This window comes from Chelonus insularis, unplaced genomic scaffold (assembly GCF_013357705.1).
Source record: "Chelonus insularis isolate UGA/USDA-ARS -01 unplaced genomic scaffold, ASM1335770v1 scaffold_714_pilon, whole genome shotgun sequence".
Classification (NCBI taxonomy): domain Eukaryota; kingdom Metazoa; phylum Arthropoda; class Insecta; order Hymenoptera; family Braconidae; genus Chelonus; species Chelonus insularis.
The window spans coordinates 754390-779977 of record NW_023276795.1 but is presented as its reverse complement, the minus strand read 5'-3'; the positions used below and the strand labels follow the sequence as shown (position 1 = coordinate 779977).

The 25588-nt window shown below is 29.3% G+C and overlaps 2 protein-coding genes and 1 non-coding gene across 3 annotated transcripts; 2 read left to right on the top strand and 1 right to left on the bottom strand.

Moving 5' to 3' along the window:
* Positions 1-861: 861 nt before the first annotated feature.
* Positions 862-25584, bottom strand: LOC118073984 (uncharacterized; the record flags this gene model as incomplete). The annotated part of the gene is made up of 17 exons (XM_035094812.1): positions 25396-25584; positions 23159-23307; positions 22805-23077; positions 20202-20359; positions 19685-19809; positions 18968-19208; positions 18711-18827; positions 17392-17621; positions 15923-16132; positions 13137-13350; positions 10850-11124; positions 10029-10353; positions 9464-9946; positions 7089-7219; positions 2411-2568; positions 1166-1422; positions 862-1100 (listed from the first exon to the last, which is right to left on the bottom strand). Coding segments are annotated over exons 4-17 (3147 nt in total), but the record flags the coding sequence as incomplete, so codon positions are not given.
* On the top strand, positions 20070-20141 carry TRNAE-UUC (transfer RNA glutamic acid (anticodon UUC)). The gene has a single exon. It is a non-coding gene; the product is annotated as a tRNA-Glu (tRNA).
* On the top strand, positions 23873-25098 carry Pym (partner of Y14 and mago). Its single transcript, XM_035094775.1, has 3 exons — positions 23873-24039; positions 24174-24270; positions 24352-25098. The coding sequence occupies exons 1-3, from the start codon at positions 24009-24011 to the stop codon at positions 24854-24856; spliced, it is 633 nt and encodes a 210-aa protein (XP_034950666.1). The 5' UTR covers positions 23873-24008; the 3' UTR covers positions 24857-25098.
* Positions 25585-25588: the final 4 nt, after the last annotated feature.

Sequence of the window (25588 nt, the reverse complement as noted above, 5' to 3'; positions counted from 1 at the left end):
AACTCTATTCAATTCTAATGCCCCTGGCTAACCCTATAGCTTGTTGTGCGCTCTCATACAATCCTCTTTAGATCTCTTCATCATAAAGGATATTATTAGATAATGTTCTGAAGCAAATGATTATTCGCAAACAGCTTTATGTTAAAATACTAAATTTACACCTCAATTAACTTATCTTTGATGCTGAAATTAACTAAATATAAGTCTGGCTGAGAGAGTATCGACTACCGAGCTTTGATATTATCTTGAAAATTATGTGAAGAACCTTCAACATCTTGTATCAGTATAATATTTGCTTTTCTTGTTAATTACCCTTTTAACAACACTTCTTCTGTTATTATATTGCTAGTAATATATCAAGTTCTGTTTATTGCACCATTCTTGTTAGCTTTTATTTCATTTTATAGTTTTAATAATTGTTTATTGTGTTTAATGAAATATTTATAGAGAAATTAATGAATTAAATAATATTTTTATATTGAAAATGAAATGAGATATAAATAGTTAAAAAAATTAGTAAGATGAGGTTTTTTTTAAAGAGAATTTTCATTACAAAATAAATAAAGTCAAATATAAGAAAAATGACAGAGCATGAAATGTTGATTCAAGTAGCCCTTCTTGCTCGTTATATTCTACTTACCTTTCGTGGAGATCCTTCCGTTATGCATATGCGCTTGCAAGGCTGGAAAGTACTCTCAACGTAATCGTCTGAATTTAAATATACATGAAGGTCAGCTAATTTAACAGTACTTTGGATCTTCTTAATATTTATTATATTTGTTTCATTAATATTATTATAGAAATAAAAAAATTAAATTAATCTAACTTTTGTAATAAATTAATTGAAAAATTGTTTTTCAGTTCCAAGAAATTATCAACCTCTTCGTGATCGTAGTACTGTAGTTTTCGATTCAGAGCTGTTTCGAGAAATTCCCAAGACGGCAGTATCTCATCCGCATTGAGACCAATCTCACTCCCAGATTGCCGACTATCTGAGTTGCTCCATTTTGGGGACTCCTCACGGCTTATCATCTCTGCAGACTTACTCTTGGTGAAATTCCCATCGGTGCTAACTCGATCCCACATCGGGAATGAAGATCCTTAAATATTCACTCTCAGTCTAATTGTCCAACTAATTTAAGCACGTTGGTATTCATAAACCTACCTCTCATCGTATTCCAAATTGGGGAGCGCTTCCTTCGCAATCTACTGCCAACCGATCGAATTGATGAAGTCCAAGAAAGTGTAGAAGTTGAGTCCCATGATGGAATGCAATTTCTTGGCCTCAACCCTCGAGTTAACGTGTCATGCATTTCTAGTATTTCTTGATGCAGTTGTTTTTGGTATTCAGCAATTATCCCACGCTGACGTGAACTGGGTGACAAACGGTCTTCTGATGACTCGATAAACTCAGCTTCAGATCTATTAGAATCATTAAAAAAGTGTAAATTATTTTTTGATTCAACAAAAATAGAGATTGAAAAATGACAATTAAATTTTTTTCGATTCACTAAATTGAACTGTTGACAATCTGTTTTTCAAATGATTTGAATTCAGTTTTTTTTTCTTTTAAATTACCCGTTATCAATACTGACAACATGTGTACAACCGACTAAAAGGTGACAGACGTCATTGATCAACAAAGGAAACCACGAAGCGGCAACATTGTAGCATGGGGTTACCTATAATGATAGGGTTGCCTAATGGCTTCTTGGTAACATGGTACTTTTGGATGCTTTAGAAGGTGTTCGTACTGTTTTTAAAACTATTGTTATTTTTTTTTTGCTTCAAGAATCAAACGTGATATAGAAAAAATTGTATACAAACTAATATAATACATTAATCATTAAAAAAATATTCACATATAAATATTTTCTTCATATTCAGCTACATGTATAACTAGTCAATTCATTTTCTTTATTACCATAATTATCTGTTAGCGTATTTTTCGAGCTAAATTATAAGTACACTTCTACGAGTAGCTTCATAATAATGAAATGCAAATATCTCTACTATGTACATAGATAATTGAAAAGAATAAAATAATATAATCATTATTCTTTGTTATGTTCTTCATCAATTAACAATTTCTTTTTTACGTTTTATTTGTGTAATCTCAAAATATTCTCCCATGTGAATAGGATTTGCGTCAGACCCTGCGGATTAGACAACATGGAATATTTTCGAACAACAAGCAATGGTGTTAGCTTATGACGGATAAAAAAAATAATAAATCTCTCACAGAAAAAGGTCGAAGTATTATTAATACTCTTTTAACACTCTAATAAATTATTTTAAGTCATATAGATGTGGATATTTTTTTTCATCTTTAATAATGACAAAAATAGTCAAGTAAATTCTTGTAGTTCAGTAATGTAAGAAATTACTAGAAAATATTTTTGTAATTCACCTAGGAGTATATGTTTGTTTAGGAATATTTGAAGAGTCCAAATCTGAACAACTAAATCGTCTTAACCGTCGAGATGCTTCTCTAGATACTTTTTGAACGATATCCAACATAGCAATTCTTTCTTCATGAGGCAATACAGCTGCAGCTTCTTGAAGTATCTGGAAAATAAAATGGTTTGAAAATAAAAAATATTTCTTTTATCATTTTCTGCAAAATATATTTTTTGTTATACAACTTTTTTAAATTGAATAAAAAATACGAGTTCAAAAAATAAAATACTAAAATATAAATATTTTTCTATTACTCAAAGAGAATTTTGATTCATGTCCACTAATTATTGGGTGTATTTGATTATCTTCAAAAATATTGATGTTGGAATGATTTATATATCATTATCAAATGAACAAATAATTCCTAAATAAATGGAAATGACCGAATTGATTGCAACTTCTTCAGTACCATTATTTGTTCATAGAATATAGGATATAATTGAATGAAAATGCTGATTGATCTTATTGACTTAATCCCATAGTATTATGATACAAAATTCGAACAACAAAAGTCAATAAATTGAAATTTCTAGTTATTATGAATTTATTTGAATTTTATGAGTTTATTAAATTTTTTAGATAAAAGGTTTTTAATGTTAACTCCAAAATAAAAAGCAAATAAAGGAAAAGTCAGGCATATCCGAACGAAATCACGTTCGGTTCACGTCTGACCACAATCAAGACACGTCCCAGAGGACATCACTAGTGAATGAAGTACTTGCACTCATTCCACTTCCAACTCGTAACCGGAAATTGCTCAAAATGGTGCTGAAGAACTCCCTCCGGATGTACCTATTTGACGACCAAGCTCAGCATTGAGAAAATAAAGCACTGACATTTGTGCCTTTCTGTATCATCAATTTGATCATTTTCTAAATATTTAAACAGCTAAAATTACGATGGTTTGAATAAACTAGTTTCTCTTAGTTTCACTTTTTAAAGAATATTACCTCAACTATGTAATTGAGATGTTTGATTTTCCTCACATTAAAGTTCGCTTATTAATTTTAATAATGAATACATTCAACCATCTAAGAGTACATCATTAACATCACTACTATTATTCATTCACTATTTAAATTAGTAGTAGAAATAAATAGCAGATTTGTAAGAAGTTCAATTTAAAGTTTAATACTTGTTGTTTTTTAAAATCTAATTCTTCAAAGCAACGAATTATAAGAATAACTAACTTCAAATAAAATATAAAAATAACTAAAAAACAAGAAATTTACATTTTAATTAATTCTATAAATCCACGAAACACGCGAGAATAATTTTAAATATAATATTGTCTTCCTACAAATTGAAGTACTTTTACTCAACTAGTATCTTTAATTAAAAAACCTTCTATCAATTATAACTAAAATTTTCTTCGTTATCCACACAATTTCATAAATTTTTTTCTAACTACTTTTTTGACAGTATTTTTACTAAAGTATAAAAATGAATTATATATAAACCAGTTCTATAAAATCTACAACTTTATGGTTTAAAGATTAATGTTTAAATAAGACCATTCAAACTGAAAACAGGCGCAACTTATGATTCACTAAGGTTTAAGTGACACTTGGTCTGCATTAAATGAAGATGACAATCATTAATGAACAAGCTAATATTTAATCCAGAATCATAAGAAACGTTACTCCATAATCTCTTTGAAACCCGTAAAGTCTATTTCTCAACAAACTTGGCTGTCTCACTTTAACCCTCTCACTTATCAGCTTTTTTCACTCTTCCCCTTTTACCCGCCTCCAGAGTCCGATTTTCACTTCCTTCCGGCGCTTTGCTCCAACGTATAATAGTCTCGAGGATGAGAAGAGTACTGATCTTTTGGAGTCATATTCACGAAGGCTGATCACGTCTTGGTCTAAACTCTAAACTACCTAGCCCGCTGAATGTAATTGTAATTCTCGAGTTTCTCGAGTCGCTTTATACTGACCCTGTAGAAACTGCCGGTTTCAAAACTTTTTCATAGCATCGGAGCTGGAAATCGAGTCTCTAAATACACCAAATCCTTTTTACGGATTTTCATCTAAATGCCCTCTTTCATATCTTACTGTGAACGTTTGCGTCCATTCACATACATTATATTTCCCCTTAAGAATCCTTCACTTCCACTAGAAAATTTATCCCCATTTCCTTTCTCTTGATGCTTGAAAGGGTCTCAACATCACCTTCAATACCTTTACGTGCGAACATTTTTTTTATCAACCGATTCTGTGGTTTCACGTTCTCCAATATATTGCGTTTCATGAATTTACTCGAGAGTTTGACGACAGACATCAATGAAGAGGGGTGGTTTCACATTCTCTTACAATATCAGTCTCCATGAGTGCTTAAAGGCATCAGGTTCAATCTTAAATAATACTTTAAAGCTCTAGAGTAAATTTTTGAGGTTTTATTCAAAGAATTTCTAGTAATATCAATGCCATACATATATATATATATATGTGGCATATATATATATAAAAAAACGAAAGAATAAAATGATGAGTGAAAGTACATACATGCTCTTATCGAAGGAAGCCATTTATACTTTTTTCTTCATCGTAAAACGTCTGGGAAATGCATTTGCGGAGACTTCAAAACTATTCTAGCTACTTTTCGAAATATTGATCTCACACATTCATAGATAAAGTTATTGATAGTGAAAAACAATCTTGTTATTTCTTTACTCCCTCTGAGAGATCTCAACACATTTCCTACTATCCTCAAGTATAAGAAAAGTGTAACTATTAAAAAATCTTTTACCTTTTTTATTTTTAGATTCAAAGCTTTTCTTCAACTTCTTGCCTTTTTTTATCAAACTTTTTTATTTTCTTTAACTAAACCAATCTTATTTTATTGTACAAAAAATATCTATCACATTATTGGATTGATCTGGAAAACGTGAATTTAATTTTACGAATAAAATTGACAATTTATTTCGATAAAGTTCAGAATGTTTTCATAATATCATCGATAATTACTCAAACTAATCATAAACTGGGCATTAATCAAAATAAACTACATTCGAGTAAAAAAGTAATTGGCGCAAGTGAAATTTTAAAGATACCAAAAAAGTTTCACGTCTATAAGGATAATGGAAAGAGGTATAAAAAATGATGTGCTTCGTTAACTTTAGAACCAAATTCTAAAGAAGAACAATATCCAAGTCTACTTTTTTATAAGTTAACAAGCAACCTGATCGTGATTATTTTTTCTATTGTATTACACCATTAAATCAATGATGTCAATTTACTTATAGTTTAATTGACGTACGCTCTTTCGTTATGCGAATAATAATCTGATCTAATTATGATTATAACGATCATAAATCAACCTTTACGGTAGCAGTATCTTCTCTTTTTACCGCAGAAAAAAATAAAATAGGTCGAATCGATGTTTTTCAACAGTACGTGATTATGATAAGCTAGGAAATATTGCCCATCATATTTTCCACTAAAAGTTAAGTGCTACTTGTAGAATTAACTGATTTTTTGTACTATTATTTAGTTGAATTATGTGCTTTATTCTCACACTAATTGGCTCAATCAGTACAATAATAAAATTAAATTCTGTATTATCTAAAGCTTTAAATAGTAGTAAAACTGAATTTCGTTTTTTTTTTTCACCAACACAGAGCTGGTCTATAAATAAATTTAAGTTTTACCTCAGCTCGTAAGATTACTCGAACAAGTTAGCGTTGGCCAAGTTCGCCTCATTCTTCGTCCGGTAATTCCGCAAACGGCCAAACTTGTTCAACCCTTTTACAAAATATCCCCTTCCGTACTCAGTAACGCTACTTCACCCCTACCTTTTAATCCTCGGGCAAGACGCCCGCTTGTGTAACTCACGAAATCAGTTTAGTGTTCACAGGATTTTCTTCGAAAACGGCCATGTCTTTTTCGACTTATGCACAAACCTACTGAGAATTTTTATCGACTTATCTACCTCCAGGCTTAATCCGCAATCTTCATTATGAACTCTTTTGAACGAAAAAATTCTATTGATTAGAAGTAAGTCTCAATGATCGGATCAAATACTCTGATCACGTACCTAAAAATGCAAAAAATTTTCTTTGTGAAATAATCATCATCATATAAATTATTTTTTATGTCTAACCTGTCTTAAATGGATGCAATATTTTCATTACAAGAAGAAAAAAAGATCAATAAAATCAATAAACTTCTTTAAGCTTTGAATCTTCTATAGTAGGTAATCTTGGTCAATTTCTAACAAGGCTAATCTAGTACTGACATTTTACTTTATTTTTATTCTTCATTAAAAAAAAACTAGAGATATAACAAACATGATAAAATAAATAGAATGGACGGTAAAATTTTAATTAAAAATTTGTCCTTTATGAATAAACTGATCATAAATTTTTTAATTCATTTGTATTTGAAATTAATCTGTATAACTATTTATCAGACTGGCAGTCGTCATGGTCGAACAATTATTTTACAATATGACTAATTTGAAACTGAAAGGGCACTTATTGCTAATTGCTAACAAATAGCGCTTAACCCTTTGATCAATTTGCGGAGGAATGTAAAAAATTCCAATCAACATAGTTTCAATATCAATATATGAAAATGGAAATCAGATATAATTTTAAATCTGTATGGATGTAAAGAAGTACTTACCCTAAATTTATTAAGAGCTACTAATGCTGGAATTAATCCACCAGGACCTCTTTGTCGACCTTTTCGACGATTTAATGAAACGATGTACGTCAAAGGACTGGAGTCTCTTAAATCAATATGACTGGCATAACCTGAATTTTTAAAACAAAAAAAAAATTCTTTAGAAAAGTTTTCAACTAATTTTATCAGTCGGGTACATAGTAAGTTAGTTGTCAATGAATATTCAAAAACTTTTATCAATCATATGCAATTTGAATAATCAATAAAAGTTAATATTTGATTGGAATTTTATGAAGCTGAATAACTATGGCATCATTTTGATATGTTTATTATATTGAATAATCATTCAATTATAATGAAGATAAAAAAGAAATTTAATTTTGAATGTATTAATAAAATGTCAAAAGATAATTCTAAATATTTTAGTGACATTTTATTGTATTTTTATTAAGTTACTTTAAATATATTTTTATGAAAAAGCATAAAATTTTAAAGGCATATGACGATAAAATTTTATGAAATACAATAACTCAGTAATGACAGGTAAAATTTAAATCTTGTCTTCTTATCGATTTAGAAAATTTTAATTTCATTTTTTTTTTATTGTTAGAATATTTTATTTCTAATATTTAATTCAGTTTTATGATTAAAATAAATGTAGTAAAAAATTTAATATAAACATAATATTCCTAAAGTTTATATCAATTTTTTATGATACATATCTTCACGTATATAGTGTTGGTTGAATGATTTTTATATAAATTTAGAAAATGGATGCACTCATTCAAAGGCTTTTTTGTTTTTCACTTTATGAGTACACACTGGACAACGTCCACCATAAAACCGTAATGAAAGCCAGGCTAGCAAAGGATTTGACACAACCACAACGTCAGAAAATGAGACGTAAAATAACGTCGTCATAAAACGAAAGTATAGGTCGTGAATTCGTTCTCTAGACTATTCTACACTTGCACTCACGTGTATTCAAAGTCTCCTGACCCGATTTTAATTAATTCACCAACTCTTCGAAGTTTATCGTTTGCTAAAAGTTTGCTCTTAAACGAATCAGAACAAAAAAAGTAAAATCTCCAATTACCCAACTCAACGAAGGGTGTGAACAGCGCGACAGAATAATTTTAAAGAGAATTCTATTCTCAGATTATATCCAGTTTGTAAGTAGTTTTGAACATCATATGAAATGTATTGAGAGCCATTAAATTCACATAAATTTATTTAGCAATTAATTTCCTAAATTTTTTACTTAACTTATTTTTTACAATAAACAGAAGTTAGTTAAGTTAATAATTAGCAATTAATAAATTCCATTTTTACTTTTCTCAATTATTCGGGTTTTCATTAAAATATTCTAATACTTCTGTTTTACTAAATAACTGAGTAATCATATAGAAAGAATCTGAAAAATACAGACTATAATGTTACGAAAAGAAGGCCTTTGGGAAATTTTAGAGCTAACTACATGGATCATATTATAATAAAAGTTGCCACTACGACCGTTTTCCAAGACCTTGGGATTTAAAGAGTGAATTTTATATTTTGATGTCATAGACTTGGACTACATATGTAACTTACTTACGTAATTCCTATATAAAATATACATCCTTTAACTTATCGTAAGTTTACAGCACATGAATTTTATGTCAGAGTTGGGTAAGTAACTAACAAGTGTAATCCACATTTCAACATACACATATATGCAAGTATAAAGTTTGATCCTTTGTTGTGGCTTCAAGATATTGACGTTCAATATGAATTGACAACTGTTAAAAACACGTTTTCATCAATATCAATAAAAACGTATATTAAAAATGTATTTCGTTATATTTTTATGAATTTTACTTGATAATTTTTCATCGGAAAAATTATTAAAAAATAGACACCATTAAAATCACTTATATTTTTTATGGTCAGTAACAATTTTATCAACGACAACTCACGAGCAATTATTCCACAATTTTATTTCTATCTTTTATGTTACATCTTCAACTTTCAGTAAAAAATTTCAGTCGTTATGTAACTTAAATATTTCTTCAATTACTTTATTTTTATTACTATCTTTAGTAAGTAATTGTAAAGAAACTTTTTCAATGTGTTTTTAGCAAAAAAAAAAAATGTCAAGTATAGACTTAATAGAAGTCAATAAAAATTCTGTACTATAAGGAAAACCTCTTTTATGTTGATATAGAATTTTTATTGACCATTATTGTTTAAAATATTGATATTTCTTAGGTACCACCAGATCACTTGGTAAGTTTTCAATATTTTTCATGACAAGAATACTGATTAATATTCTACCTGGAAACTATCCATCTATAACTTTATGCATATAAAGTACAGAAGTTGTGCAATATTGTTACCTGTGTTTATTTGATTTTCTTCAGCTCTGTCAGTCAATTTTGGTAGACTATCTGTAGCAGTTATCATACTGTTCCTTGCAATCGTTGCCCGCCTTGCAGCATTACCAATATTCCGAACTTTACTCCAAGTGGAGAAAGCACTCAAGCCTCGATTGTTTGTGAATGTCAAACTATATCTCATAATTCGTCCTGGCATGATAAATACTAGTCTTAATCCATCTTCAGAACGTTCAATTATTTTGATTGTCTCTTCAGCCCAAGACCAGCCCTTTGAAAGAGCTTCAACTATGCCATTGGCTGGTGATACCTCCTGTGTCGTAACCAACTTGCAGAAGAGGGATATTGAACGCATCTCCGAGTTGTAAATGTCTTGTCGTTTTCGCCAGGATTCTACGTGCCAGGCATTCTCGTGGGACGAGTTGAAGAGATTGCCAAGATATGGACGGAGAATGTGGCCGAGAATCTTCTTGTCGTGCTCCATTCCTATCAAGTTAACAGGAGAACAATCATCATTTAACTATGAAAGACACATTTTCGTTGATTCCAATTAACTCAGATCCATTACCAAAGTAGAGCCATCTCAAGAGACTCTTTGCCATAATGGTGTCATTTTCGAGATCTGCGTAAGCAGTCTCTCGATCCCGACGGACAGCATCAACGAGAATATCGACAGACCGTTCAAAATAGCCAGCAGCTTTTTTTCTCCTCCGTGGCACACTAGCAGATCTTTGACACCTACTTCTAGTCCTTTGATGGTTTGTTATTATGTAAATCTGATCTCGTGCTTGCTTCAACACTAATGTCAAGAGGTAGATCAAGTTCTCAACTAAAGACGATGGATTGTGTCCGGATACAGGGAAACCTAAAAAAGTGCAGTCGTTGATATACCCCTGAAAGACAATATTAAAATTTTTTATATCTCAATTTTTTTTTGCTTTTGGGTTTCGCTGTTTCGATATCAAACTACAAAGAAGAATAAAATCAAACATTCACTAAACATTAAACACACTTTGAAAAAATGTTTGAGAGTAATGCACGTACGAGTATTGATTTATGGGAAATTAGTTTTTACTCTTGGGCAAAAAATATATTTCGTTATGACTGAGCTTATTTAAATAAATTCTAAATTCATACATTAATGTAAATATGTAAAAATATTTACAGATAAAATCGCACGAAATTTTATCTATTTAAATATTTTAAAAATTGTCTGTTAAATAACATTTTACTTTATCGTTCGAAATAATAAATAGCCTGATGATATCGTTCTGATATTTTTTTATATCATATTATATCATAACGAAATCTATTTCCGTTTAATAAAATACATCTCCCTAGTAGTAAATATTTTGATAGTTAAATCATGAACTGTTCTATACGACTTACATGCAATAAGAGTTCTTTAACTTTCAAGACTTCTCTAACAATTAATCCCAAGTATGTCAACTGTCGAGAATTGTAACCATTGCATCCTTCCATAGAACCTCTTGGTAAAGAGGTCATTACACGGCGCCAGCGCACAATCAACTCGTTTTCGAGCACGTCACTTGGTGAAAGATCAACTGGAGTCAAGTTCAAGGAATACTTGTGAAGGCCATGGAGATAAGATTCTAAAAGACGAGCATCTGATACGTATGAATCTTCATGATGTAGAATGCCACCTAAAAATTAGATAATTCATTAATTTATTTCATCTTATATTTTGAAATTTATTTGAAAATCAGAATTTTTTATTATAAGAACGTTTAAAAATAAATAAACTTTTAACGTTTTACATTCTCCTTTCTATTATTAACTTGTCTTCAATGTTATAAATAAAGAATTAAAGTATGTAAAGTTTAAATCATTCCATTAAACTTTTAAAACTTTTAAATTTACTTTTCTATCTTTTTAAGAATCAATGTTCGATTAAGAGAATTGATTAACCAATAAATATTAATGGATATTTGAACACGACATCTATTTATTTATACTTTTTTGGCATTTACGAATTCTAAATAATTTTAAAATGTAAATAACGCAACATATTTTTTAAGAAATGCCTGAATATAAATTATTTATTCACCCAACCTACTCATTTTTTCGTTCTGCATACTAGGATTTCTAGCAATCGTCGAGACGTGAATATATTCGAAGTATTTTGTGAGCCATGGTCCTATCCGCTCACTTTCAGCTTATCACACTCATGCCACAAGAAGACGCAAGATTTCCATTCTAACATTATACAAGATCTATTCCACAAGAATGCAATGCAAATGCATCGTGATATCTTCTAAAAGTGGTTTGTGTATAAAGTGCTTCAAAATTCAATCATTTATGTGACTCTATATGTTACAATTTATGAAATAGTTTGTAATAACATTCTTGAACATACTAACTAAATAAGTACAATACTGTTTGTAAAAAATTGATTGTATTGGTATTTCATCAGATGTACATTGAAGTTCTATTTTGAAATATTTACTTTTTTTTATTCTGCCCTTATCTACTGGAATTGTAATGCAAAAAAATTGTACAATTTTTTATCTTTGGCCTGTTATTTCTTTACAAAAGAAAATCCTAGTACAATTTCCACAATCAAACTCAAAAGCTGATACGAAGGCTTTAAAGTTGTTTTTTAATGCTGAACTATCGTACCTTTTACTTGTTTTCTCAGTTTTGCGTAGGGATTGTGTTTCAAGCTTTTTTATAAAAAGCTGAAGAGTGTAAAAAGAAAATTGACTGAATTTATCATGGAGTCAACTATCAGTAATTCTAGAAGATTTTTACTTTACAATAATACTGTTTTTCCTTAATATTTTACAGTAATAATATTATTGAAACAAAATTTGTGAGTCATAGAGTGGAGTGTACATGTTTGCAGTAAGTTTTCCTAATTATTCACACGTCACATCCTTTTACATGTTACGTACATTCCCTCTGGAGCAAATAATCGGGGAACTGGTAACGAGTTTCGCATCAAACACAATCAGTTAATATGACGCAGTGATGTAGAATTGAATGATATTTATGCATCAACAATTAGTTTAGGGGAAAAACTAGTTTAAATTATCAGATTTTACTTTACACAATTATATATAACAAGTATTACAAACTACTGAGAAAAAAAAGTCAAGAACTTGAGTATTGATTGAATGAAAAAATATTTTAACTATACAATTACACGCAGTTATTAAATTAATATAGAAAAGAGTTTTTTAATTGCATTCCACTTGATCTCGTCGCTGTTTCACACCCAACAAGAGTTGACCACAATAATTTCATGCCTTTTCAACAATAAAATAAACTGATGTGAAAAGATTGAAAACAGAATTAATAGTTTATATCGTATTTATGGTAACAATTAAATACGATTTATTCAATAAAATCATATATTCTTCATATTTTTGGATTTTTATTATTTTTAAAGCTTTTTTTCTTTCTGGAAGGAACATTTCATAAGCCACGGAATCCACTTGCAATATTGTCTTGCCGATATTGCTTTCACACCAGCAGTTACGCTATTTTCAGTATGTTTCCACGAAGTCAAAAAATTCGAGGAAAAAAGTGTGAAACACGAATAACAAGTTAATATTTTTCCATTATGTTAAATTATATTATAAGAACAGCATACCTAAAAATTTATAAGATAAAATCCAATACAATAATCTTAGAAATTTATTCAATCATATACCTTTAGTACATTGTAGCATGATGTTGCACCTTGAGTGAAAATAGCACGATAAATTCTGGCACCTCAGGGCTGTGACCAACTCATCAAGGGCTACAAGAACGTGACGAGAGAGACTGTCAGGAGCCCAATTCCGCAGAGGATCTGGCCCAGCTCTCTCTAGTAACCACCAATGTGTGGTTCGTATAATGTGACGTGATACTACTCTCAGATAGTCCTGTTGTATTAAAAAAACATTGGCATTTAGTATCGTTTTAAAACTTGAAAATTGCTATTCAGTAAAAAAATTATTCTATCAATATCAAGATGATCCATTTAACATCATTATATTCGAATGATAAATATTTTATATGCTGATTCATGGAATAATTCCAGCAATTAAACGTATACTGACACTAATAAAAATGTATAAACAATAGAACCATTTTCCATTACAAAGTTTGATTATTCTTGCTTTTATCTATGTCTTTATAGCTTCTGACTGTCAAGCAAAGAACAGAGACTTGCTGCATCGTAAAGTTGTAGATGAAGTTTAAACTAGATACCGGAAACTGAACAAACAGAAAACGACTATAAAACAGCAGATACGAATCTTACCAAGAAGTTTTGCCAGTTGAACAAAATCGTCGCAAACTTTGCATCAACGTTTTCCAAAACGAGGCATCAATAGTGGCAAGAATAGATCTTTGATCTTCCAAGTATGCATTAAACTTGGGTGTATTTGTTGTATGCGCTTAAAAGTAAAAGCTCCTCTGGCATCATCCCCTTAGGACTTTAACAAACACAAAGGCAATCACTTCTAAAGCGTCGCCTTTATCTTCAAGTTTTCCTTTAGTACGAATAACAGGAAATCTAATATGCAACCACTACCACACTTTTCATCCAATTGCTAACTACTTGCTAACAGTGCAATTTAAATAAATTCAATGTTATCATTTAGTTATCAACATCAATAAACTATTTTAGAAATAATTTTTATCATTTCGCTACACGTAGTCTAGCAGTTTTTATCTAAACAATTTATTTACCTACATATATTATCAAATAAATGTCTATGGTGCATTGGATATAGTTTTAAAGAAGCAAAAGCTAAATGAAATTTTTTCATCGTACATTAAAGATAAAAAGGTAAATTCAATATCTCTGTCATGTTTATGACTATTTTAAACTTGAAAACTGTTCACAGTACGTAGCCAACAGAATACATAATACTTTCGCACATTTTTCGGCAATTTTCTCTTATTTTATCGTTATGAATACAATTTTTCAAAAGTATATTTTTAGTCACTATTTCTCCGGAAATAAATTATGTAATATTCAAGTTGACAATGTTCTCTTTAAGTTATTCTTGAAGAAATTAAAGATGAGTATTTATTAATTATTATTTAACCAATTAAAAAAAAAAACTATAATTTTTAAGAAAACTTTCGTTTTTCATTTAAGAAAATAAACAAAGATGTTTATATAGTTGTAATAATTGAACAATGGAAATTTGCGAGTTCAATTTTTTGGTTCAATAATTTCAGAGAAAAGTCTACCAGATGCATCAATATTTATTTTGAAAACAAGAATCGTACAGTCAACTTTGAACAGCCGTAAAGTATGAAAAAAAAAAGTGGAAAAATTATTATTTATGTATATTCCTTCATCAGTTGGCATGACTCTTTTAATTCCATTGAAATTTATAAAGAATAGCATGTAGATGAGAAGATTCATTTCAAAAAAAGGTCATCTTAGTAGATACGTCTTCATCAGACGTAGATGTTAACCTACATGTATACTCTATCTTCACTTTGATGTTGGATATGCATGAACTAGTTTTTCTTTTCTATCATAGGAGTGAAATAAAAAAAGTTTGTTTACTTTATCTGTCTACGTATAAAGAGAGAGTATTTTGACTTGAATATCACCTTTACTGTACAAACTCATGTGGAAAAACCTTTGGGTTTTAGTTGGTTAACTTGAACGATACAAAAACATAGAAATTCAATCTACAAGTGCATACATTTCTCAAGAGAATAAGAGCATTCAACATTCATAAGAGAATCGGGACTTCCACCTTAGTATCACCTGGGATGTTGGCTCACTCATTGTTCATTCGAGTCTAATAACAAGAGACGATCCAGTTCAGTGAGGAAATTCTGATCAATTCAAGTTTTCTCATTACAACCGGTACAAACTTATGTACAATCTTTCTCTCATCGTTACATGATGATAAATACTCCTATTATATTGAAAATATAAATACAAGAGTATAAAATTATTCTCTAAATACGAAATTGTCTTTTGTTTTGTTGTATCATTAAATACTTTAATTGATAACAAGAAAAAAGGAAAATTTCTTTCACACCTACAAAAGGCGAGAATATCAAGAAAACGTAGAACCTTCAAAGGACTATGGTACAGTTTGTAAAAAAAAAATATTATAATTCTTTCATCGTGAAGCAGAATAAGTTTAACATCAAAGGGTCGCGATAGCACCATTTTTAATAAATTCAAGACCGTTTCAAAGAGGTTTTTTCGTCGTTGTATAGAAAATAATGGACAATTTAAAAAAATGCCTATGTACAAAATTCTCAAAGTGTTGCCTATTTTCCTTTATTTCATGAAAACAATAATAACTGTAATGATGATTATCTTAAAATATATGGATCTGTTGAAAAAATATGCCTTCAACCATGAAAACCACGTCTTATTTATTATTATATCTTCCATTATTAGTTTCGAAGAACTTGAGTAGAGAGTATGCCTATATATACTAGTTCAATATAAACTTTATGCAATAGTACCTTCTGGTGCATAGGAATATTCAGTGGCAATCTTCCTCGAAGTTGATCCAAGATATACATAAGCACTGATTCTGTCAACACAGGAATACTCTCTTCGGAGTAATGTTGATTCATGATTTTCTCGGTAGCAGGAACACGAAGACGCCACAGAGTAGCTCGATCATCACATCTGGCACCTGGATAAGGACCGACAGCAACTGCATACATTCCCTAAACATTCAAAATACAACATTGCTTAATATATTCCAAGGGAAGCTTATGAAAATGAAAACTTAAATGTGCTAAAAAATTTTGCAGTAAACTCTATGTGGGAAGCCAACCGAATTTATTGCTAACATAGCTATGTACACATTGCTGACATTACTATGCTTCAGTGTAACGTAATAATTTCCAAGCAGGGGTAAAAAATATCGGCAGTAAGATGGAATAAGTATGCTCTCAACAGAATAGAACGAACCTTTTCGTGGTTGAGTGCCCATTAAAAAAGGAGCTTGCTGAGTTCCCTCATTCCTTCACTCTTTCATTCACCCGCATTCTTCTTCCCTACTTTTTTTTTATACCAACACGTAATGGTATAAAAAAATTGTTCAATATCTACTTTGAGTGCAACGTTAAGTACTTGTGTCAATATGAAGTTACATGAGCTATGTGCATGTACTAACAGTCACTTACCACAGTAAATTAATTAAGTGATTAAATACATTTAGTAGCTTCAACAAATAACCATTATTACTAAGTTGAGGTAAAAATGTTCAATATGTTCTCTGTACTCTATTATAAACGATAATTTGAAAACAAAAAACGTCGTCAAATTACAGAGAAAAATTTATCAGACTATTTTTTATTTTATTTTTTGATTGAAAAAATATTAATTAACTTTTTTATTTGTTGTTTTAATTTTTAAAACTACTAGAAAAAGAAAAAAATTATTTTATTAAATATTTTTAATAATTTGTGATAACTGCTTTTTTTAAGTACTAAACTGTATAATTTTTTATAGCATTATATGTTGTGGTTTTCTACACATTCACACATTTTTCTTTACATTCCATAAATACATTCTCACGTGTGAATACCGAAAACTCACTTTAAATTATTTTCATAATTTCTTTATAATTTAAAATCTACCTTTGAGAGTAATGAAATTTTTCCAGTTTACCCCTGAAAATATTTCATTACCCTAATGCTATACTTTAAAAACAAGGTCAAAGCATGCATTAGTTACCAAATAATTATTCAAAGCCACTATACAAACTTCAAGTTGTAGTGCTGGAGTTATGTGAATATTACTCGAAAGTACTATATACTCGTTCGAAGCTTCTCCAAATAAACTAAGTCAAGACATAATCATGATCATAATTAGATAATTAACCAAACAGTTTTAATAAACAAGATAAATAATGTGTGCTATAATCATGTTTGTGAATGCAATAGTACCAGTAAACAGAAGGACGATAAACATGACTCACGCTCTGAGCAGCTGTGTAGTGAAGTAATGCATCGCAATGATGAAGTGGTATCCGACGTGGATAATCAGCTAGTGATGACCATGATGATACGCCAGCCCCGACTAGAAGTCTCACTTCAATATCCTTTGTATTGTTTCCAGCCAAGCTAATCTTGAGAAGTATTCCACTTGCATCTTCCACCAACGCTATACGATGATCTCTTGGTTGTGGCAAGTCTTTTTCCGCAGCCGCTGAATAAAAATTAGCATAAGAATGATCAGAATATGAAAACGTAATACAGAAATTCTCATTACAATGAAATGAAACACAAATAACGGAGGTATTCTTGTAAGTGAAGCTTATGAAAAATACAAAATATTATTAAAATATACATAAGTTATAATTTTAGTATGTATTACGGAAAATGCATGTTTTTTTTATATTTTAAAAAATAATATCATCTATAGAGAAGCGTCATTTAAGGATGAGTATATGGTATAAATAAAAGTGTAAATTGAAATGTTAAAAGTGTGACAATAAAAAATGTAGATATGATTGCTGTTGAAAATGAGAAATAAAATAAACTTCACGTCGTGCTCTTTATCATTCTCTAACTCGAGAGAAAAGAAAATTCTCCATTTTCTCGTTCTGAAAAAAGGTGAATTCTGTGATTTACTAACGCTCACCCAAGCTACGAGTGTAGACACTTTATATTTTCCTTCAACGTCATAATTTTAGATCTCCGCCAGTTATAATTAAGTAACTCCACTCGACCGTACATTCTAATTTATAGTACACGGCTTGTATTGAATTACTCGCGTGGCTTAGCGTTTGTTACAGCGATCGGTATATATAAAATATTACAACGAAATATACATGAAGCTGGTCAAATGAAATGTAACTTAAAAAGAAATGAACAATGGTTAAGTAAATCTTTAATTTAAATAATTTGAAAATATTTAAGTGATATATTACTGAAGAAGTAAATTTAAAACTGCTCTTAAATATATTATGCAACGCAGCTACGTTATGAAATATGAAAATAAATTATAAGAACGTAATTTTAAATATTTAAATAATTATGATAATTATTATTGTAAAGAAATTAATTAACAGTAACTCTCTAACTTTGATGTTTTAAATGATAATTAAATTAACCATATAGGAGACATAATAAACTGACAGTTCTAATTTTAATCATTATTAAAACATCTTTTGAACATTTTGAAAAATAATCCTAAACTTTACTGAACAAACTTAAAAGTTAATTAATGAAACCTAGATTGCCAAAAGATGTAACTAAAAATTAAAAAAAAATTTGTAATAACAATAATTATTACCAGGCCCATAGAATATTCTGCAATGCTCAGGTTGTTTGAGAATCTTATCAAGAGTTTCTGCATCAATTACTTGTCCAGGGGTCTGATAAGTATGTTCTTCCACATCATTAATAGCATCTGAAAAATAGTATCTCATTATATACTTGATAGAAAAAGAAATAAGGCAATAAATCTTCATCAGCTTTGTAGTAAGCCGGAATAAACGACGCAGATGGCAAGGCTGATACAATCCGAGAAACCAACTTTCTACTTGGTACCTTGTTTAGTAGCAGCTGCCAATAAGTTCACGAGTTTGGCTTTCACGAGATCTCTCCTCAATCGTCCGCCAGGACCAAGAAATTCAGCCCAAGATTCAACGTCTGCTCCTCGAATCCGAAGTCGAGCAAATCCTGGTAATGCTGCTTCCTCTTCTACACTTGCTATTGTAGTATCCTTACTTGAATCGACTAGTGGAGTTGAAAGTGCATCAATTCGGAGTAAATACTCGAATTTCAATTGCTAAGAGAAATTGTTACTTTAAAAATATTGTAAAAATGTTAGATTTAATTTTTTTATATTTATTATATACTAATCTTAAAAAAAAAATTTCATCAACACAGCTTTTTTCGTTTATTAAAAAAGTATCGTTTTTAAATTGATTTACTGATGAAACTCACAATTTAAACTAATACATATTGTATTAATACAATCGTTAATCCTCAATAAATGTTTGCACCGCTAGAGAATTTTATTTATGTTTGTTATAAACATCAACATGAATCTATTTAACAAATTATCAGAATAAATATAACTGCACATCAACATGTGAAATAAATTTTAGAGTATTTATAACGAGCAACCCATTAATTAAAGTAAACATAATGCATGATCTTATCTAATTATCTATTGTATTATTAATAAACGTATTATTTAAACCATTCTAGTGAAGTAGTTTCTTTAAAACTGTCATATGAAAGAACATTATCATAATTTACCTTTACTCTTTGTTTTTCATTTAAAGAGACCAGAAACATTGATGCAAATCTTCTATCAAGATTTCCTACTCCTATCACCAATCGTTGTACTAATCTTTCCACCGTTGTTTCTATCAATTTGATATCTGTAAAAACAAAAAAAAAACTAATTAAAAAAATCTTTTATCAATCCATGGATTAAACAGTTCAATGATGAAAATCATTAATCACTATGAAATAATAATAGCTGAACTATAGGTGGAAAATTATATAAAAATGTTTGAAACAGCTAAAATATCACAAATAAGTTGTTTGACTAAGTCGTGGCAATCAGATAATAATAGTATATTTTATTTTGGGAGCAATCTGTTTGCTTAAAAGAAAAATTTCAACAATCTCTTCCAACTCCCGTATGGTCTAGTGGCTAGGATACCTGGCTTTCACCCAGGAGGCTCGGGTTCGATTCCCGGTACGGGAAATTTTTTTTTCTTGTGTATTGTATAATAAATTATGAAATAACAATAATAAAATTTTTTACCTTTATCGGCAACGTCATTGTCAATCATTTCTCGAAAAAATCCATTTAAGTTTTCTAATTGTGAACTTGTAAAGGCGAGTTTCGTTGCAATCAAATGAGTTTCAGTACATTTGTTGGATAGCATACTTGGTCCACAACCCATGATACTTTTGATTTATCTAAAATAAAATATTGCCAATTATTAATTATAATTTAATATAAGCGAATAATAGTAAAAATATAATTAAAACCCAAACTTTTATTATATTTAATTATTCAATGAAATATATTTATAAATTATAAGGTAGCAAACAGTCAAGTTAAAAATTTTATTCATAAATTGAATGATAATTAAATTATCTGCTCCAGTGAAAATTTAATTTAAAAATAAAATATAATCTTAGTACCTAAATTAAACCAAAAAATAATATAATACTATCAATTATAAATATGTATGTTGGAAATTAATTTCATATATTTAGTGAATAATTATAAAAGTATCATTATCATCAACAATAATTATATTAAAATTTATCAATTTATAATGAATTTACTAATTGTAATCGCTAATTGGAACACAAACAAATTAAACAGTATAATTTCCAAACAAAACGAAACCTGATAGTTCATCAAATATATCTATACTTGGCTTGAGGCCACAGTACTTTTGTAATGAAATCCATTTCTGCAGTTAATTGATTGAAAATTCTCATATCAGCGAATAAACGAAATTAAGCGCTGTCAGTTACTAATAAGGTAGACGAAGCGAAAGAATATCTATTAAATAGAAAAAGATATAACGAAAGCAGATGAATTTTCTGTTGAAGTATTCGCATGGACACATAACATGAAATTTCATTTATTAGAGTATGAGAATTTTACACATTTCTTCGTTATCCATTCGGCAACCTGTAGATTTATGTGACCGATGTGACAAATAAATCATCGACCATGTGAAAATTTGTATTCATTTATAAGCATATAATTGATAGTGCTTTCGAAAACTCTAGATATGGCGATCAATTAGAAGGTTAACATGCCATGTAGGAATAGCTTACTTTAAAAACCTTTTTCTTTCCCACCATTTTATAGTAGGATTCATATAATAGTAATCCCAGCACTTAACCGTACTAATGATATTTTTTGTTGAATTTCTCCAACGCTAACTACTACCCTGTATTAACCAAATGCAAATAAAAAGGATCAACTCTTTTTCCTTTATTACATCAAGTAATCTTCCTAATAACTCTTATCCACGATGTGCATAATTTACTTCGTGATTTTCTAAAGCCTGTGTAGACATATAAAATCTACTAGGTATTCTCATATAATCCAACCCTATTCGCATAACTCCTACCCAACTTTCCAAGATATGTGGAGCGTTCTAGTAAAGTTTACGATACTACAGCTTCTGATCGAAGAATAGACTTCTAGGTAATCTGACTGCCAGCAAGGGTTGAATGCAATGAAACTTGGTCAAACTTTAAGGTTAGTGTAGTCTATACACATATTTGACACAACATATTTTCTAACTCCAAAATCTCAAATATTTTTAGGTATATTGAACTTGTCTCAACTTTATAGGAGCTAAACTTCTAAGGATGTAATAAAGTCTCTTCTTTGTTTATCTTATCCATTAAATTTTTCTCCCTTTTTCTAAATACATTATTTTTCTTTATTTATTATCTTTTGTCTTAACTACATTTCTCGTCTTAATAGCTCAGAGTAGCATAAACAACATCACTTTCGATCTTTCACAGTGATGTACACGCGTTGGTATTCGCAAACGAATCTCATGAACGTCTTTTACTTCTCCCCGTGAATTTTCCCGAAATCAATCTTTCAAGCTTAATACCACCAGTGGCTGGGATTTAATCACGACACCTCAGGCTTTTTCCGGACTTTACGAATGGGAAGAACGAAAACCAAAACGAAGTACAATCCAAAACCCTGAATTGAGGAATTCACTGAGAATCTGGTGAATGGATTCCTAACAAATTCTTTGCATACTTTTTTATCACTTAAAGTGTAAAATACACTAAAGTTCCATGTTAAATAATACTTTGATCATTAGCTCTACTTTTCATATGCTAATAATAAAATGAATTAACAAAATGGCTACCACAATTTATCACTTATCTGTAACAATAAATTTTTTGTACTATTTATTTTTTTTTGGTATTATTATGTGGTCAAGTCAATTGATAAAAATGGTAATCTTTCAATCGATGCATTTAAATTCATTTAGTATCATCTGTGTCATGTTTTATATTTTTAATTGAATATTTATTGTAAAACAACAATATAATTATAAAAATTCCAACACCCTTCGAAACATGTAATAAAAAATTGACGTGACCACAATGAAAGATTGACATTATTTCAATATGCGACACTTTATATTTTTACCGGATAATCGAGATAGTACATACCATAATTTTATGCATGCAATTGATTTAAATAATTTTTTGAACCTATTGTTCATTCAACACCTACACACTGTGAATTATGCACAAATATTTCAATTTAAACAATATAACTAACTAATCGAATTTACGCTCTTAATGGTTAGAAGTTGTTTTAGTTTGATAATTAATTTAATTCAAAATGAATAAGAGACATACCTCGCGGTAACAAAAACATGATACATACTGAATCAATGTTATTTCACGAACCATATCCGAAGTAGTTTCCACCTAAATGTGCATTGTAAAATTACTGACTTCCTACAATTACTCTTATATAAAACTTCTGATGTCAAAAGTTTTTCGGTTAACTTTCAACAATGGTTCCATAGTCCCCATCAAATCACTTCCGATTCCGATTGTTAGATGTTAACTTCCGGTTTTATAGGTATGTCCATGACACAGAACGAGAGCTTGGTGATTGTAAAACTCCTGTCAACAGAAATTTCCTATATTTGTACACATGTTATTGAGCTTGAATAATTTTGAAATTATTTTTAAAATGAAACATACCTTATTTAATATTAGTTGACATCAAATTGTTGATCTATGCTGTATTTTACTCTTATTTATCTCCATGATCTTATTCGATTATATTTGATGCTTATTGCTTCGAAATGCATTTTGAAACTTTCATTAAAACATCCAACTGTAAGTGCACCCTGAATTAATAGAGGAATTATAAATTATGACGAAGTTATATATGTTAATTATTCAACGAGTTACAATGCTTCAAATCCTCAAACTTTTGTTACATACCTAATGTTAAGTTTAGTTAAGTCTTTTACAGAAATAAAAGGAAAAGTAAATGTATATTCAACTCGTTAATATGATAATTAGAAAACAAATATGATAAATTATTTCTTGAATTTTACACTATTTATTTTAAATCAAAAAAAAAATTAACAATATCTTCTTATGCATTTGAAATATTTCATTTAATCCAACATGATTAAATGTTACCTAGAAGTCAGAGCTAACATCTATCAATGACGTAAGAGGGAAGTCTAATTAGTCACCCTCCTGATCAAAATTTTGCGAGATGTGACCTTCAGGTGTTATATGTACATTTGAGGATTTGAATTCTTTCAGTTTTCTCTAAAAATTGTTTGTAAAATACTTTGTAAACGATTGATGATAAATGATATAATATCGACAGTGAGTCACATAGAGAATACATTTAAAAGACTGTACCATCAGCTTATGAGTAACTTGTAAAGAGCAACAGCGAGCAGCCTTTGCTCTATAAGCTGTGAAGCATTATTTTCATCACAACAAAACGTAATGGCTTGTTGATCGTAAATATTTATTGTAAAAAATCTAGTGAATAATTCTTCAATTAATAATTGTCAATTAATGAAAAATGGCAACATCTTATATTAAGGATGAACAAGGTAAATAATTTCATTTATAATTCATTAGAATCATGAGCTTCATATAACCTAAACTTTATAAACATATACAACTAACATTGTTTGAGATCAAATGAAAGTAAAATCATAATCAATTTTCATTTTACTTGATACAGGTGGAACATTTATTGCACCTAGTCAACGACCTGATGGAACCTGGAGAAAGCAAAGAAGAGTTAAAGATGGATATGTACCTCAAGAAGAAGTACCATTGTAAGTGAAAGAGAGTAAAATTAAATATTTAATTCAGCGAATTTTTTAATAACTAAAACTATTATTATGTATTGTTCAAAGGTATGAAAGTTTGGGAAAACAATTCCAGAAAAATAAACTATCTTATCCAGTTGGAATGTCTCCAGAATATGTAGCAGCTCATAAAGCAAAAGTTGAAGCAGAAAAGAATAGAAGTACAATTCCAGGAATGGTGATTTCAAATGAAACCAAAAAGAAGAAGAAAAAATCGAATAAGAATAAATTGATGAATTCGGTAACAGAAGATTTAGCAAAAACGTCAATTTCAGAAATTGAAGTGAAAAAACCTACAACGAATAAACCACAGCAAGCTGGAAAACCAGTCAAATCACAATCTACTAACTCAACAAGAATAGATACCAAGTTAATTTTAAGTGATAGTATGAAACGATTGAAAAACTTGAGAAAAAAACTTCGTGAAATTGAAGTTTTGGAAAATAAAATAAAAAGTGGTGAAATAAAAAATCCTGAAAAAGAAATGCTTGATAAAGTAGCAAGAAAAAAAGATGTTGTGGATGAGATTAAACTTTTAGAATCGAATCAATAATTTTTTAAATTCTTGAGAACAATAACGAAATGACTTTCATTTGTACACTTGTGCTGGATGACTTTTTGCATTGCAAGAATAATTTGTATATTATCTATTTTTAGAGATTTTTCATGTAATTGTATAAAAAATATTTCATTTAATATATAGATAAAAATCATCATGAATTAATTCGTATATTTAGTCTTGAAGATTTGTAATCGTATCATATATTCTATTGTAATATTGAACTGACTTAATCTTATGATCTAAATAACCCCGATTTGGTATTCCATTATCAATACATTTATTATTAATCACATCTTTAGTGTTAGAAAAACAATAAATAATAGAATATATATCATGAATTTACATAACTTTTCTTCTATAAACGTACTAATTCTTGTATGTATATTTTACACTTTTTATATTCTATAACAACCTTGTCATTTTGACATTTCTTTTTTTGTCAGAATAAATTATAAAAAAACTAATGGTTTATATATTTAATAACAAAGAATTATCTTACACAAATAAAAATTTTACCATTATATTCTTACTTTTTCAAACATCTAATGACGTAGTTAGTGTTGAACATACACAACAATTTTATAAGTTTTTGTATGTTTAATTAATTTATAACATGTTATATGATTAATAACAATATTAAAGCAAACAATTGTAAATAAACTTTTCATTACAAAATTTTATTTTTGTATACTGAAATTGTGAGCCTTTCTTTTCTAAAAAGTA